The 16,089-nt window shown below is 42.7% G+C and overlaps 1 protein-coding gene across 1 annotated transcript in view; it reads right to left on the bottom strand.

Annotated features, from left to right (window-relative positions):
- MELTF (melanotransferrin) overlaps positions 1–16,089 on the bottom strand; it is an 87,210-nt gene that overhangs the window by 26,491 nt on the left and 44,630 nt on the right. Inside the window, exons 6-10 of the mRNA XM_075571160.1 lie at positions 7,275–7,342; positions 6,246–6,433; positions 5,565–5,745; positions 3,135–3,286; positions 2,946–3,042 (exon numbers count right to left, since the gene is read on the bottom strand). Of these exons, the coding sequence (XP_075427275.1) occupies positions 2,946–3,042; positions 3,135–3,286; positions 5,565–5,745; positions 6,246–6,433; positions 7,275–7,342 (686 nt within the window). The remainder of the gene's footprint in view (positions 1–2,945; positions 3,043–3,134; positions 3,287–5,564; positions 5,746–6,245; positions 6,434–7,274; positions 7,343–16,089) is intronic.

Here is a 16,089-nt window from a genome sequence, read left to right as displayed (position 1 = left end):
GGCTGCAACAGGCTTATCAGCTAGCTGAAATGTCCTCCGCCCAGCTAAACGCCAACAATAAAAGACGATATGACCATAAAGCTAGACCTCGGGAGATTCGTCCTGGAGGTGCCGTGCTTCTCCGCAACCTCAGAATCCCAGGAAAACATAAATTGGATGACCGTTGGAGAGACTGAGCGTTCGAAGTTGAGTCACAAATGCCGGGCCTCCCTGTCTACTGCATAAAAGATGCGGATGGCCGGGTGTAACGCCCGCGCTGCCCGCAAACCTGACAAGACCCCGGTACTGAGGTGGGAAGGAGAGATACCACACACCCACAGCAGCGGGGGCGTGCCCGGAATGTGGCATTGAGCGTAGCCGGGACTGGACTGCAGAGAAGGGTTAGTTGGGTACTTGCCGGATCTTGGGTTAGAGATGTTAGAGTAGTCGAGTTCGTAAGCCAATGGTCTGGGAGAGGAGAGAGCCGCATAGTCAGTATCCATTAGCCGAGTCCAAGGAGTATAGAGGTAAGTGTGGTGGAGGGGTAGCCAAGGTCGAGATCCACAGGAGGTACACAGACAGACCGGGTCAGGAACATAAAGACTGAAAAGATAAGAGCGAGAACCAAGCACAAGACCAGACAGCACTGAGCTACAAGGGATTATGCTGAGCATTGTAAGTGCAGAAACAGGATATAAAAAAGAACAGGAAACCAATAGCAGAGGGGGTAGAGCAGAGACTCGGCCCCAGCAGAGACTGGGATAGGTTCACAGGAGACAAGGGGCAATCAGTGCTTGACACGCAGCTGGGGATCATTGCACGACATCACGCGTGCGCGCCACGTGCTAGGGAGGCGCAACGTGTCAGAGGGGGCGGAGTCAAGCTCCGTGGCAGCAGTAGAAGAGGAGCGGGCATGCGCACGCTCTGTAACTGGAGCGGTGGTGCACGCACGGGCAGAGAGGGGAGCGTAGCCAGCGGCAGCTGCGGTACTTTTGGGAGGTAAGGAGGGAACACGCCGCAAGGGACGTGTTCCCCGATTCCTTACACCGGGTAAGGGTATGCCCCCAAAATCATCTCCTACCTATCCCACAAGTGGGGGAGGATGATGACCCAGAGATACCAGCTACACCTCTGGATGGTGAGCCAGCACGATTGGGAGAAAATGAAGAAACCATAGATGATCCTATGGAGCGGCCCTCTCAAAGAGTACTTCGAAGTCAAGGGGCACCTCCCGAGGGAGCTACTGGTAAATGACCCAGACGACAAATGCCTACTCCAGTGGCTCCAATGAGCCAACCTCTGGACCCAAGAAGTCCCTGCTTTGCACCACAAAGAGTTTACAGAGACATTAGTAACCCCAGTGGGAGACGTTGAGCCTCAGGACAATCTACATTACTCCCCTGAGGGAGTAGAAGAAGAGCTTCACAGAAGCCAAAGAATGAGGTACCCTCCTAACCGGGTAGCCTACGATTCATTTGGGGCACCCCACTACGAGGCTCACCAGTGGTTGCAGAGTAAAATACTCTCGATATTTGTCATGTTTACCCAGTTATACAATCTCATATAAAGTCATTGCAAGTGTTGAGATTGTATATGCAGACTGCATTTTTATTATATAACTCTGTGTGGTTATAATGTTGTTACGCTGTTCCTAAGAGGGAACGTTGGTATTTTCACCCAGGGGAGAGTGTAGTAGGGTCCCTTCCCTGGTTCCCCGGTCCCCGGTTCCCCCGCTTACATCCACTACAGGGTGGGAATGGTAAGGAGATAGCGGCAACTTGTGGAAGTGGCGACCGTGTCGCCGGAGGCTCCCGGCGGCTCCCTTCGCAGACGTGCATGCGCAGTGCAGTGTGTTCTGTTGCAGCACCCATCTTGGTGCACCTTGCGCATGCACAGGGAGGTACACAGAGGTGGCCATTATACCCATGGGCTCCGCGGAGACTACAACACCCAGCAGCCACTGAAGCTGCTAGATCAGATGGCCCAGATCAGCCAATAGGGCTGCAGCAATCCCCTCCTCCCTGATATTGTTACATTGCACGTGCTGAGAGCACGCCAGTCGGAGCTGGGACACCAGAAGTTTAGGGTGTGCATGTGCAGGGTGTCAGTGGCCCCTGCACTAGCCCAGAGACCCCCTTAGACCCCAGCTAGGACAAAGCAGAACGTTGCGCAGCAGTTGCGTCCTGTATTCTGGGATCAGGCCATCTGCTACTACCAGAGACTCTCTTCAGTGTGGGACCCTCCAGCTGGATACCACACAACACAGAGGCAGACTCATCGCTGAACACAACCGTCGCTGGATCAGTGGATCCTATCTTCGGCTGTGACATTACAGGGTGTGGAACCCGGCAGGTATCTCACCAAGTGCACGAAGTGCACCAACTATACACCTTCAGTTCTAATGGGACATTGCTGTCTCACACTTTGGGATGGGTTGACTCTGTGGACACCAGGGTAGTAGGGTGCCATGGGGCACCTCCGTACTTTGGGGTAAATCCCACCGGGGTGTGGACACAGTGTTGGGGGGCGCGGTGAAGGGGTGCGGCCCTGCGAGGCCTGAGTGGTTCTGTCTTATCGCTATTATTTATATTATTTACATGTGTTCAGTAAACTTGTCATACCATGCCATACCAGTGCGTATTATATAGCGTCCTGCACGGGGTTATCCAACATTGTAAGGATCCCACGCAGGTGGAGGCGCTGTCACCCGACGGATCAGGTACACCCCAGGATCCCAGCAGCGGATGTTCAGGCCTCTTGTGGGCCGCAGGTAACGCACCACTCATACCGTAGCCGCCATATCTCCCAGGGGGGGGGGGGGGGGGGGAGTGCGCTACAATTATTAATATTTTTATATCCACACATTCCTATTTACGTCATAAACTGTTGATCAAGAGAATTTAAACATTAACAGCAGTTTACTTTTCACATGCTGCATGTGCCTGAGTTTTGGTTATGATACCTACCAAAATAACTCTCTCCAGCAGCCGGCACCAGCCCATATCTCTTCCCAGCTGTGTAAATGTCACCTCCATCTAAAGTCACAGCATCAATCTCTTTTTCCTAAGGGAGGATTGTAACATTGAACATGTTTAGCTCTGCAGTGATTGCAGGCAGTCAGGCAAAGGGGTAAGGGAAATGTACAGCATTGTCACCTGAATCATTTTCATACACTTTTCTGTGCTGTCAGCAGAAACACACTGGAGTGATGGGTTCAAAGTCTTGTTTTTAAAGGCATTGGCCATATTTGCACATTTCCATATCTCCCCGATAGATAACGTGCACCAGCGCAGGCTTTTTGGCAATCCTAAATGATATAAATGTTGTTACATATAAACAGAATGGGTGCCCAATGCAGACTGTAAATTATCAAGTGTCTTTAAAAAAAAAAGAAGTGATACTGACTGGTTTAAAAAATAGATATGTTTATTAACCCTTTACTGACAGAGGGAACAGCAATTTATTGCTGTGCAATGCATTGCAGAAACATTTAGCAGTGAAAAGTTAAATATTTTGGGCAAAGTTACAGTATAACGACTACTGAATATTTGAGAAATATTTCAGCAATATCTATGTTGTGAAAATAGAAATAGAGAGGCTTCCTGAAATTAATTCCCATTTTCATTTAAATAAGGTGGATGATCTATATGAATATAACAGGACTAAATTGAGAATCTGCCCTTAGGTCCTAACTCAAAATCTGGGAGATGCATTGTTTTTGGGCGTCAGGCTCATTGCTCTGATACAATTTTGCAATGTTTATGCCTATACCAGACTTAAATAACCTTGTGGAGACACCCCAATACACATATGCTTTGCCTTCCCTCCCTCCCCCCACCCATTGGTTTTCTTCTGTACCTTATTCCCACTGAAAAATTTTCAATAAAGATTAGGTTAAATAAAGTAAAGTCGAATCTCTGTGTGAAAATACTAATGGAGTGGTGTCCAGCGACCCTTATTACCATCAAACTTTGACCACTATAATCCATCAAAATATTCATGTTCCCTTTAACAAATGTATTAAACAGTTCCCACTCTTTCCCATGTGAAGCAATCGTATTACTGAATGGAAGAGTGAATAGTGGAATCATTTCCTAAAAGCATTAAACAAATATATTGTTGGTTGTTGGGTCAGAGAAGAATAATCCTTCAGTCTGTTAATTTATCTGTAATAATAAACCAGAGTCAAAAATGAAACAGTACTTTATAGTATTGTTATGTACTTAATGGTAACTGTATAATAGTATCAATCTTTCATGTATGACTGTACTTGTTTACTGGATTGTATCCCTACCTCCCCTCTCCCCCTCCCAACCCTCCCTATTATTTTCTGTACCTTCCCCAAATGTTTAGTTTCCTTCCCTTGGAAAACTTCAATAAAGATTGAGTTTAAAAAAAATATATATATATATATATATGTGTAAAAAATAAATATACTATATTTATATATATATATATATATATATATATATATATATATATATATACACACAAAGGAAAAAAAGACTGCGCCTGGTGAAACTGGATATATTAACTGAACTCGTATAATATATAATTTGATATTATATGGTTGTAAAAAACTCTAATATGTTGTAGAATTACCACAATGTGATGTTAAGCAATCACAATTCTGTGCACTCAATCAATACCGTGCTATAATAACATACAATGCATAATAAAAAATAAAAAATGAAAAAATAAAATATGATATAAAAACACAAAATATGTTTAAAAATCAAGTGGGTAAAGTAAGTCCATGTATATCAATTTGATACCAAACCAATGATGTGACCTAGATAGGTCCGACCAAAAATTGTCCAGATGCTGGCAGCTTTCTTCTCGGGCACAACAACCTCCCTTGACAAACCTAACAGAAAAAAGCACCCGATCTTCGTGTAATACCGTAAGTAAAATTTCATATAACATGGACATCACGATTGAAAACTCACAAGATTCCAAATAATAAAAGCATTGTATGCGTGATACTCATGCTCCGACCCGTCGTATGTAATGGCCACGGTGCCTCTGCTCCACTGGTGGCGCTCCGGAATGACGTCACGCCTCTTTGGGTGAAGTTACACCTTGTAGGTTCCTCCGACAACTCCTGTCTCTTAAGTTTAAGTTCCCTTCATAGTAAAGAGTCCAAATATACATTTGGGAGAGTGAAGCCAGACTCAGTTCCGGTATATTTGGACTCTTTACTATGAAGGGAACTTATACCTAATAGACGGGAGTTGCCGGAGGAACCTACAAGGTGTAACTTCACCCACAGAGGCGTGACGTCATTCCGGAGCGCCACCAGTGGAGCAGAGGCGCGCGGCGACAAAATACGACGGGTCGGAGCATGAGTATCACCTATACAATGTTTTGTGAGTTTTCAATCGTGATGTCCATGTTATATTACATTTTACTTACGGTATTACACGAAGATCGGGCGCTTTTTTTCTTCTTTTATTCTGTTATATATATATATATATATTGTTAGGGATGCTGTGATTTTCTGTGAGATTACTAAAACGAATAATACACATATTGCATTTCTCTGGCAGGCAATGTGTGTATATTCATGCAAAGGCTTCACTTACTGTCAGGGTCACAGCTCATCCCCTTCATTGCATGCAGATATTCATCCCCAAGCCATGCCTGGTACGTCTGGGTGGAGATCAACCTTAGCTCTATGGTGGAGTCTTTGAAAAGCAAGTTGTTACCATTGTAGGCTGTGGAGTGAAACATCTGGAAACCAGAGCTGTCAAAATTAAATCTGCGCTGTAAAAAAAATCAAAAGGAACATCACTTCATACTGAAAGCAGAACAGATATAATACAGGATCATGTTAATGTTGCTAGCACAACCAGAGGCTCTTTCTGGTGGAAGTAATACTGTGCAGTAAATAATCATGTATCCCTATTTGCCTTGTCTGAAAGAGAGAGACAGAGAGAGAGACAGAGAGACACAGACAGAGTGACACAGAGAGAGACACAGAGACAGACAGAGTGTGAGTGAGTGTGACCGAGAGACACAGACGGAGACACAGAGTGACACAGAGACACAAAGAGATAGACAGATAGAGTGAGAGACACAGAGAGGGTTGGAACCTGACATACAGTATTGACCTCCAACTTTTGAAAAACACAAGTAGCTAATAATTAATAAAAACATCTCACATTTCCCCCTCATTACTTTTTCAAGCAGTGCAAGGTGCCGGAAGCAATGAAGGAGTTATTATCCATTAGGGACTACAGAGAAAGAATGTTATCAGCACCCACCTGCCCTTCATTGAGAAGTCTGTAAATGAGAGACCCATCCATGTCTGGCCTGACAACAACAGCATGAGCGGGGACCCTGGCCAGGTTACAGTGTCTCCACTCGCTGACACCCACACGGGTCCCATCCCTGCACAGCAGCTGGTAGTTTTCGGACAAAACATCTTGGGCCCATGAAGCTGGGTTTTTGCCTATAAATAGATGAGCAAAATGTTGTCAGATTACATTATTAATAATATTAATAATAATGTTACAATTCGAGGCTTCCAGATACATAAATCAAGTCCCAGTCGACCATAGAGATACGGGATGTAAGATAAGAGGTTAACCCCTTTACTGCCAGATGATTGTGCAGACTCTTCTGGAAGTGTTAAGAGTGCACATAAATGTGACAGCAGCAGTAAGGCACTGCAGGACTTTGATTATCATCAAACAACTCCCTGTTTAGGTGCCACACTGGCCCCGTAACCATAGGCAATCAATAACTGTGATGATAGGGGGTAGCCGGCCTTCATTAATAAAGGTCACGCCCAGCTGGTTACCCCTTAAACTGTATGGCAAGGGCTGAGAGTGTCAGCTCTTTAGTCTAATATTGTACCTTACCGTGTTGCCCTGTAATTCTGTTGCCTTATACTGTCCCCCATAGGGTTACAAGCTAGGAACCGTGTGTGGGGTTAACTATGAAGGTCAAGGGGGCTGTATTCCCTTTGACTCATGGTCCTGTAGCTGCCTGTGCAGGCTTATAAGTGGGCTGCCTTGTATGGGTTGCCCCATATGAGAAATAGCTGCATGGCAGAAACTTCTGGAACATGAGGAGAAAGGGGGATATTTGGGGGCAGACAGGGTTATTGCATGCCAGCAAGGTATTAGAGCTGGGTCTAGAAGGCTTGTATCCTATAACAGGTTTTAGAGCCCCAGTTCACAGACCCCACTTTTAGGTCCAAATTGTAGAGTGCAAGTTTTAATGTTGCGGGGGGGTGGGTCAAGGCAAAAGGGTGGGGTCACTGCGGAGTTCAGTTTATCCATACTCACCATCTGAATTTTCTGACACTGTGCTGTGTTTCACAAAAGCAACATCACCTTCTCCTTCCACCAAACACCTAGAGAAGCACATTGAGTGTATGTGATCCTGGTGATGTTTCCATGCTGATACCTACATCGTGAGCTCTCCTTATGTTACACAGATTTATGTATCTGTCAGTTACAATGTAAGGTTACTGCCTTGCTTATGGAAATATTAATACAATCAGCCAGCGGCTCCAGAAAACATAACATATTTTGTATTGTTGGAGTGCCGTGGTAAAAACAATACACCCTTCCCACACACGTCTAAGGGAGACAGCTTGACTCAGTCTGGGTTATCCTTTAGCACAGTGTGTTCTTTAAAACCAGGTGGTTTCTCGGATTTTTCATTCCAAGCGGTCATCATACTTCTTGGCTTTATTTTAATAGTCTCTCAGCTAGTTTTAATATTTATCACATACATATATACATATCTATATACACACACACATATATATATATATATATATATATATATATATATATATATATATATATATAGATATATACATATCTATATACACACACATATATATATATATATATATACACACGCACACACATACATATATATATAAATTCATACATACATACACACAACATACATACACATATATATATATACATACACACTACATACATACACATATATATATATATATATACATACACACTACATACATATACATATATATATATATACATACACACTACATACATATACATATATATATATTAGGTATTATTCCGTACCAAGGTTCAGCTGTTACAGAGTTGCTAAGCAACAACACAGACAAACATTCGGAAATATAAAACGGCTAAGGATGTCTGCAACAAGAATTTCTCCTCAAGGAGAGATAGCTAAGGGGGGAGGAGACAGAGAGAAAATAAGGATGCGGGGGAGAAACAGCAAGGGGGTGAAGAGAGACAGCAAGGAGGGGAGAAGAAACAGCAAGGAGGGGAAGAGAAACAGCGAGGGGAGGAGAAACAGCGAGGGGAAGAGAAACAGCAAGGAGGGGAGAAGAAACAGCAAGGAGGGGAAGAGAGACAGCAAGGAGGGGAGGAGAAACAGCAAGGAGGGGAAGAGAGACAGCAAGGAGGGGAGGAGAGACAGCAAGGAGGGGAAGAGAAACAGCAAGGAGGGGAAGAGAGACAGCAAGGAGGGGAAGAGAAACAGCAAGGAGGGGAAGAGAGACAGCGAGGGGAAGAGAAACAGCGAGGGGAGAAGAGACAGCAAGGAGGGGAGGAGAGACAGCAAGTGGAAGAGAAACAGCGAGGGGAGGAGAAACAGCAAGGGGAGGAGAAACAGCAAGGAGGGGAAGAGAGACAGCGAGGGGAATAGAAACAGCAAGGGGAGGAGAAACAGCAAGGAGGGGAGGAGAGACAGCAAGGGAAAGAGAAACAGCGAGGGGAGGAGAAACAGCAAGGGGAGGAGAAACAGCAAGGAGGGGAAGAGAGACAGCAAGGAGGGGAGGAGAGACAGCAAGGAAGGGAGGAGGAACAGCAAGGAGGGGAAGAGAGACAGCAAGGGGAGGAGAAACAGCAAGGAAGGGAGGAGAGACAGCAAGGGGAAGAGAAACAGCAAGGGGAGGAGAAACAGCAAGGAGGGGAAGAGAGACAGCCAGGGGAAGAGAAACAGCGAGGGGAGGAGAAACAGCAAGGAGGGGAGGAGAGACAGCGAGGAGGGGAGGAGAGACAGTAAGGAGGGGAAGAGAGACAGCAAGGAGGGGAGGAGAGACAGCAAGGAGGGGAGGAGAGACAGCAAGGAGGGGAGGAGAAACAGCAAGGAGAGGAGGAGACAGTTGGATGACAAGGAGAAGGGAATGGAGTGCAGAGTCCACATGAGGCAGGAGGGAGTGCAAAGAGAGGGAAGTAGAGACAGCAAGGTGAGTACGAGGAGGAAACAGAAACAAGAGAGGTAGTGTTGTGTGTACAGAGAGGAGCAGACACAGTAAGGCAGGGAGTGCAAAGAGAGGGGAGGAGAGAGTGCAAAGAGTAGCAGGGCATGATGGAGGAGAGCGTAAGTGGGGAAGAACGGACAAGAGACAGTAATGCATTACAGGGAGAGGTGAAAATAAATAGTAATGTTTAATTAACAAGCTTTAAGATGTGCTAGATCGATACATACAGTATGTTACGTGGGGTACAGATAGTTTAGTTAGACATTGTCTCAAGGAGTTAGAGAAAGGTTACAATTTAACATTATCTACATGATATATAAGATGGGAAGAAGTAAACAGAATCACACATCTTTCAGAATGAGACACACTGCAGCAGCCAGCACAACCACAAATAACACAAACATTGACAGTCACCAACAGCAGGACTGCACTAATAACTTTTCAGACTATACACCAAATCAAGCAGAGTCCTCAGTATTATCAAAGGGTCTCATATTCTGCCCTACCAAGCCTATTGACCAGATTGAGCTGTGAAGTGACCTGGAAGAGTTCTTCAGAAGATTGCGTCTTAAGAAGTTCTTTCATGACAGACACAACCAAGATCGTGCCAACACTGCAGAAGGAGAGCCATTGCACATGAGCAGGGAGAAGCAAAAATCCAACTGGATCCCACAAACTGGACGATTACACCGAAAGCTTTAGACACAGAGCCAAATCCACCATCCTGGGCAAATTAAGGAAACAAACGTATAATCTGGCACTGATTGAGAGGAGAGCCATAGAATCGCTAAAGGCCAACCACAGCATAACAAACCTGCGGATAAAGGAGGAGCAGTGGTCATAATGAACACCACAGACTACCTGCGGGACGCGCACAGACAACTCTCTGATGCAAAGTATTACACCAAACTGCAGGAGGATCCAACAAAAAAATACATGAGAGAACTCAACAGGATCATTAAAACACTCAAAATCCACACAAGAGAATAAATTCTGGACCTGATACCAACTAACCCAAAACCTGGCACATTCCACATGCTCCCTAAAATTCACAAAGAAGGTAACCCTGGGCGCCCTGTTATCTCTGGATTTGGCACATTGACTGAGAATATTTCTGGCTGGGTGGAAGGCATTCTAAAACCACTTGTCAGGAACACACCCAGCTATATGCAGGACACCACCGACCTGCTTAACAAACTGAATGCCATTGGCCCCCTCCCAACAGGAACACTACTAGCAACCATGGATGTAGAATCACTTTACACTAACATCCCCCACAAAGATGGGATTTCAGCCTGCAGATATTTTCTGGGACCGCCAGAGCCACTCACAGACACAGTGACTAAATGCATCGAATTTATGCTGACCCATAACTACTTCACATTTGGAAATGACATACGTCCAGACAACCGGGACCACTATGGGCACTCAGATGGCGCCACAGTATGCCAAGCTGTTCTGCGCAAAACTGGAAAGTGACTTTTTTTCCACCTGTCACTTGAAACCCCTTACATACCTTCGGTACATTTATGACATTCTCCAGATTTGGACCTCTGGTGAACAGGACCTCCTACAGTTACATGATAACTTCAATACGTTCCTCCCGACCATCAACCTCAAACTCACCCATTCCCCGGACAAAGTATATTTCCTAGACAGCACCATTACTATAAAGAACAACCAACTACAGACTTCTGTATACCGCAAACCTACAGATAGAGCCAGCTATTTGAGGGACAACAGCTTCCACCCGACACACACTAAGCATGCAACCATCTACAGTCAAGCCATACGATACAACCAGATATGCGCAGACACAGCAGACAGAGGCAAGCGGATTACAGCCTTGAGATCGGATTTCATAAACCGTGCATATAACCACAGAATTGGTTATCACTCAAGAGATGACCCCAGAGATCAATCCATCTCATATGCTTCAGGACAGTCCGTTAATTGGCACCAATCACATAGAGATCAGGATGCAAAAAACTGGTCAGGAAGAGGACGCGGAGATCTAGGAAGAAGCGGGGGGGCCAGAGGAGCCATGAAAAGAAAGAAATATTCTTAGATGTTTGCAATAATAATGTGGTTAACATTTCAGATAAAATTTTGACACCAGCCCAATTATCCCTCCTGAATAAGGGGCTAAATTTTGCGCCATCTGATAATTTCAAACTGTTTAACACTGTTATCGATCTCCAATGTTTTGTTCGTAAACTCTGTTTAAAAATTTTTTTTGCTGGTGAGTCTGGTGTGGGTCTGTCTACCCTAGCCTCTTTGGCACCTATTGGTGCCGATGGGGGTGTGGTTATTGACCCACACCACACTCCCCTTACATTCAAAGAATATTGTACCATTTCAGACATGGAAAGTTTATTGTCTAAACACGATTTATGTCATGATGAAGATCCCACGCTTAACTTCTTTGTCTCTAGACACACTGACTTCAGAAAAAAATCGACCTTTATTCCCTATACATCTAAGGGTCACTACATTACAACTTTTGGACGTCTAGTGGAAAAAGACCTTAGAAAGTTGGCTGAGGTTTGTACTTACAGCTCTCTCTCCCCTGGCAATCTTACAAAAGAAGAGAAAGTAGAACTTTTGAATCTTCAAATGTATCATACTATTGTAATAAAAAATGCAGATAAAGGGGGTGCAGTTGTGGTACAATCCTCGGCCAACTACAAACAGGAAGCCCTCAGACAATTCGGGGATTGTACTACTTATAGGAAACTTGATAGGGATCCTACCAATAGTTTTCTTTTGGAGTTAAGAGCATTGCTTGACTTGGGCAAAATCCTGTGTGTCCTCAATAATAAGGAATTTGATTTTCTTTCTTGTACACATCCTATTGTCCCCATCTTTTACCATCTCCCAAAGATCCATAAGTCACGTACCTGCCCTCCTGGCAGGCCTATAGTGGCTAGCATTGGATCTTTGGGAGATGGTGTCTCCCGTTATATTGACAAATTTCTTCAGCCGCTGTTTCAAGCTTTACCCTCCTTTCTAAAAGACACCAATCAACTATTGCTTGATTTAAAGGATTTCAAATGGGAGACATTGTATTGTTGGGTGACTATGGACGTTATGTCACTTTATAGCATTATTCAACATCAGCAAGGGATTGCTGCAGTACAGCATTTTCTCCAATTATCTGATTTATCCACTTCACTGAGCACATTTTTATTGGAAGCTATTTCTTTTTTGTTAACACACAATTATTTCACTTTCGATTCACAGTTTTATTTACAGCTGAAGGGCACTGCTATTGGTACTTTATTTGCACCTTCTTACGCAAATCTTTTTATGGGTTTTTGGGAATCTATTTTTATTTTTGGTGATCACAATTCATTTAGGGAGCACATTAAATTCTACAGGCGTTATATTGATGATTTGTTTTTTATTTGGGATGGTGATTTTTCTTTATTTCAGTCTTTTTTTAACACTTTGAACACTAATGACTATAACCTCACGTTCACTTATGAGATTAATTATCAACATATTTGTTACTTGGATATCATGCTGTACATTGATATTAACAAAACCATTCAGACTGACATATACACGAAGCCCAACTCTCACAATGCTTTTCTTATGTATGATAGTGATCATTCTAGGCCCCTAAAAAAGGGCCTCATCAAAGGTCAATTTTTGAGACTAAAAAGACTGTTCAACACAAGAATCTTTTGAAATACAATATAAGGATCTAGCACATCGATTTTTGATGAGGGGATACAGTCAATCACACATTACAGAAGCCCTGGATGGGGTTAGATCATTAAATCAGGGAGATCTTCTTTCTCGTGATGGTACCTCATGCCATAAGGGGAATTTGAATGTTCCTTTTTTCATTACACACCAATCTAGACAAGCAGATTATATTAGGAACATTATTCACAAACATTGGGACACAGTCAAATTGGATAGGGATTTAGCTAGTATTGTACAAGAGGGACCTAAAAGGGTCTTTAGAAAAGCGAAATCTTTGGCTGGTTTTCTGTCACCCAGTCTATTTGACTCGCGTTATCAAAGACCCATTTCTAACATACCTAAAGGTTTCTTAAAGTGTGGCCATTGCAGTGTCTGCCAATATGCCATTCCTATTAATAGCATTGATACTATTGACCCCAAGAGGAATATTAAGCTTAATACCTTTATTAATTGTAATTCTACATAAATTGTATATATTTTGAATTGTGGCTGTGAAGACATTACATTGGTCGTACGATTAGATGTCTAAAAACTAGAATCATGGAACATGTTAGGGCCATTAAAAAACATACTGCTCTACACCCAGTTTCCAGACATTTTTCGCAGTGCCCTATGGGTGGGATCCAGAACTTCTCTTTTTCGGCTGTTGAGCATGTTTCACCCCCCATTCGGGGGGGGGGGAGATAGATTAAACATGCTCAACAGATGTGAGATGTTCTGATTTACAGTATGGATTCATTGTCTCCTACTGGAATTAATCAAGATTGGGAGCTCATTCATTTTTTGTAAATATGTTGATTTACATTTTGTTAATTTTTCTGATTAATATTATTATCTTATTTTGTTTGATTTCATTTTACTGTGCTTCTAATTTTCTGAATTTTGTGGATTTCTTTGAATTTTTTTGAATTTTTTTCAATTCTGTTTGATCTTCTATCATTATATACGTTGTCTCTTTACATTTTTTTAAATATTTATTTATATATTTTATTTCAAATATTATATTATATTCACAACTGCAATAAATATGATTTTTTTTTAATCTAATTATTATACTTATATACATATTTAAATATATTCTTCCCTACATCTGTTTGATATTATTTTCGTTTACAGATGTCTTAAAGCACTTTTATTATATACACATGTGTATGTGTGGATATAATGTATCTTGTTCATATATACACATGTTTATATTAATGCACATATATATATTTTTCAATTAATTCGTTATTATATATATTGCAGTCGTTTATTATCATACTGTTGTTGTTTCATTACCTTTTTGTTTATATACTTAAGAGTAGTCACCATGGTTACCATAAGTTCCGTTTTCTTTTCTTTTTATATTTTAATATATTTTTGTGTTGAGCTTTTCTATTTATTCTTATGATTATTTTCGTTGTTTTCTTGTTTTAACCCTTTACGATTGCGTTGTTATTATTTTTTAGGTCTTGTTATATTGATTTCTTTTTGTATCTTTGTATGCTGTTGTCTTCCTTATTTTGCGTCCCAGTGTGGAGGTATTTTTACCCTTTGGAGCTTCCGTAGCCCAACCATCTTAGTCCCATACCATCTGACGTCACAGTGGTTTTGGCGCGAAGATACTTCCGCATTCGGGCTGCTATTTAAGGTAAGCATATTTTAACGGAGGATACCCTTTGATAAAGCGCCACTAAGGCGTGAAACGTGTTAGGGATACCTTTTTTCTTTTTGTTCCCCTTTAGCTTAGGCTATTATGCACCTTAATTAAAGCATTTTTATATTTTTCTATGTTTGCCTCCAGCCCTTTTATTTTGCAGTGCGCAACCTTTTTTCTCCGTTTTTGTATAACCACAGAATTGTAGACCAGAAAATCCACAAAGCCACCAGAATACCAAGAAGTGATCTCCTTGAATACAGACAGAAAGAGACAAGCGACAGAGTACCTTTGGTGGTCAGATATAACCCACACATAGAAGCCCTATGCAAGATAGCCAGGGAACTACAACCCATCCTCCAGGAAGATACAAGACTGCAACAGGTCTTCCCTTATTATCATACAGACAACCCCATAATCTCAAGAAAATGATGGTGAGGAGTAAAGTATTCAACAGTACAACTGAATGCGGGTCAAGACCGTGCAAGGACACAAGATGCAAAACCTGCGCAATGCTCTACACAGCGGGCACAATACAAATATCGCACAGGAATCGGGAATACAAAATCAGAGGAAGGTTCACCTGTTCCTGCAGCTATGTCGTGTACCTCATCATGTGCATGAAATGCCCAGGGGGCTGCAACTACATAGGTGAGACGGGACAGGGGCTAAACAAGAGAATGAATCTGCATCGCTATAGCATCACACGCGGAAAAAGAGACAGTCCTGTCGGCGAACATTTCTCTGACTCTGGCCATAAGATGAACGATCTGAAGGTGGCCATACCCAAAGGTAATCTTAGAACACCGAAATTTAGACGGTTGCATGAATACAAATTTATACAACTGTTCGGGACATTTAGCGGTGGCCTAAACCGAGACCGCAGTTTTATGAGTCACTTCTGACAAGAGAAAACTCTCTTCCCATGAGTGCTAATGGCCATGTCTTTACATACTGCACTACATGTATCCACACACAGCTGTCTCTTACACATACAAATACTCTATGTAATTCCATCCCTATATACCAATAGGGACAACATAGTATCTTCACACACTTTTAGTAATGCAACACCCTCTTACATTCCCACACTTACAATACAATACAATATCAATGGTATGGGTATGTCTTTATTTATATAGCGCCATAAATGTACATAGCGCTTCACAGTAGTAATACATGTTGTAATCATATAAATAACAAATAATAACAGGTCATGGGAATAAGTGCTTCAGACATAAATGTAACATTAAGGAAGAGGAGTCCCTGCTCCGAGGAGCTTACAATCTAATTGGTAGGTAGGGGAACGAATAGAGACAGTAGGAGGGAATTCTAGTAAGTGCGTCTGCAGGGGGCCAGCTTTATGTATCATGTGTCCAGGATTATCCACAGTGCTATTCATATGCTTCTTTAAGCAAGTGTGTCTTAAGGTGGGTCTTAAATGTAGATAGAGATGGTTCTAGTCGGATACTGAGGGGAAGGGCATTCCAGAGGTGCGGGGCAGTCAGTGAGAAAGGTTTAAGGCGGGAGA

The sequence above is a fragment of the Ascaphus truei genome, chromosome 14 (genome assembly GCF_040206685.1).
Source record: "Ascaphus truei isolate aAscTru1 chromosome 14, aAscTru1.hap1, whole genome shotgun sequence".
In the NCBI taxonomy this organism is placed as follows: Eukaryota; Metazoa; Chordata; class Amphibia; order Anura; family Ascaphidae; genus Ascaphus; species Ascaphus truei.
The sequence above is the reverse complement of the archived record's forward strand: the minus strand, read 5'-3'. Positions and strand labels throughout refer to the sequence as shown.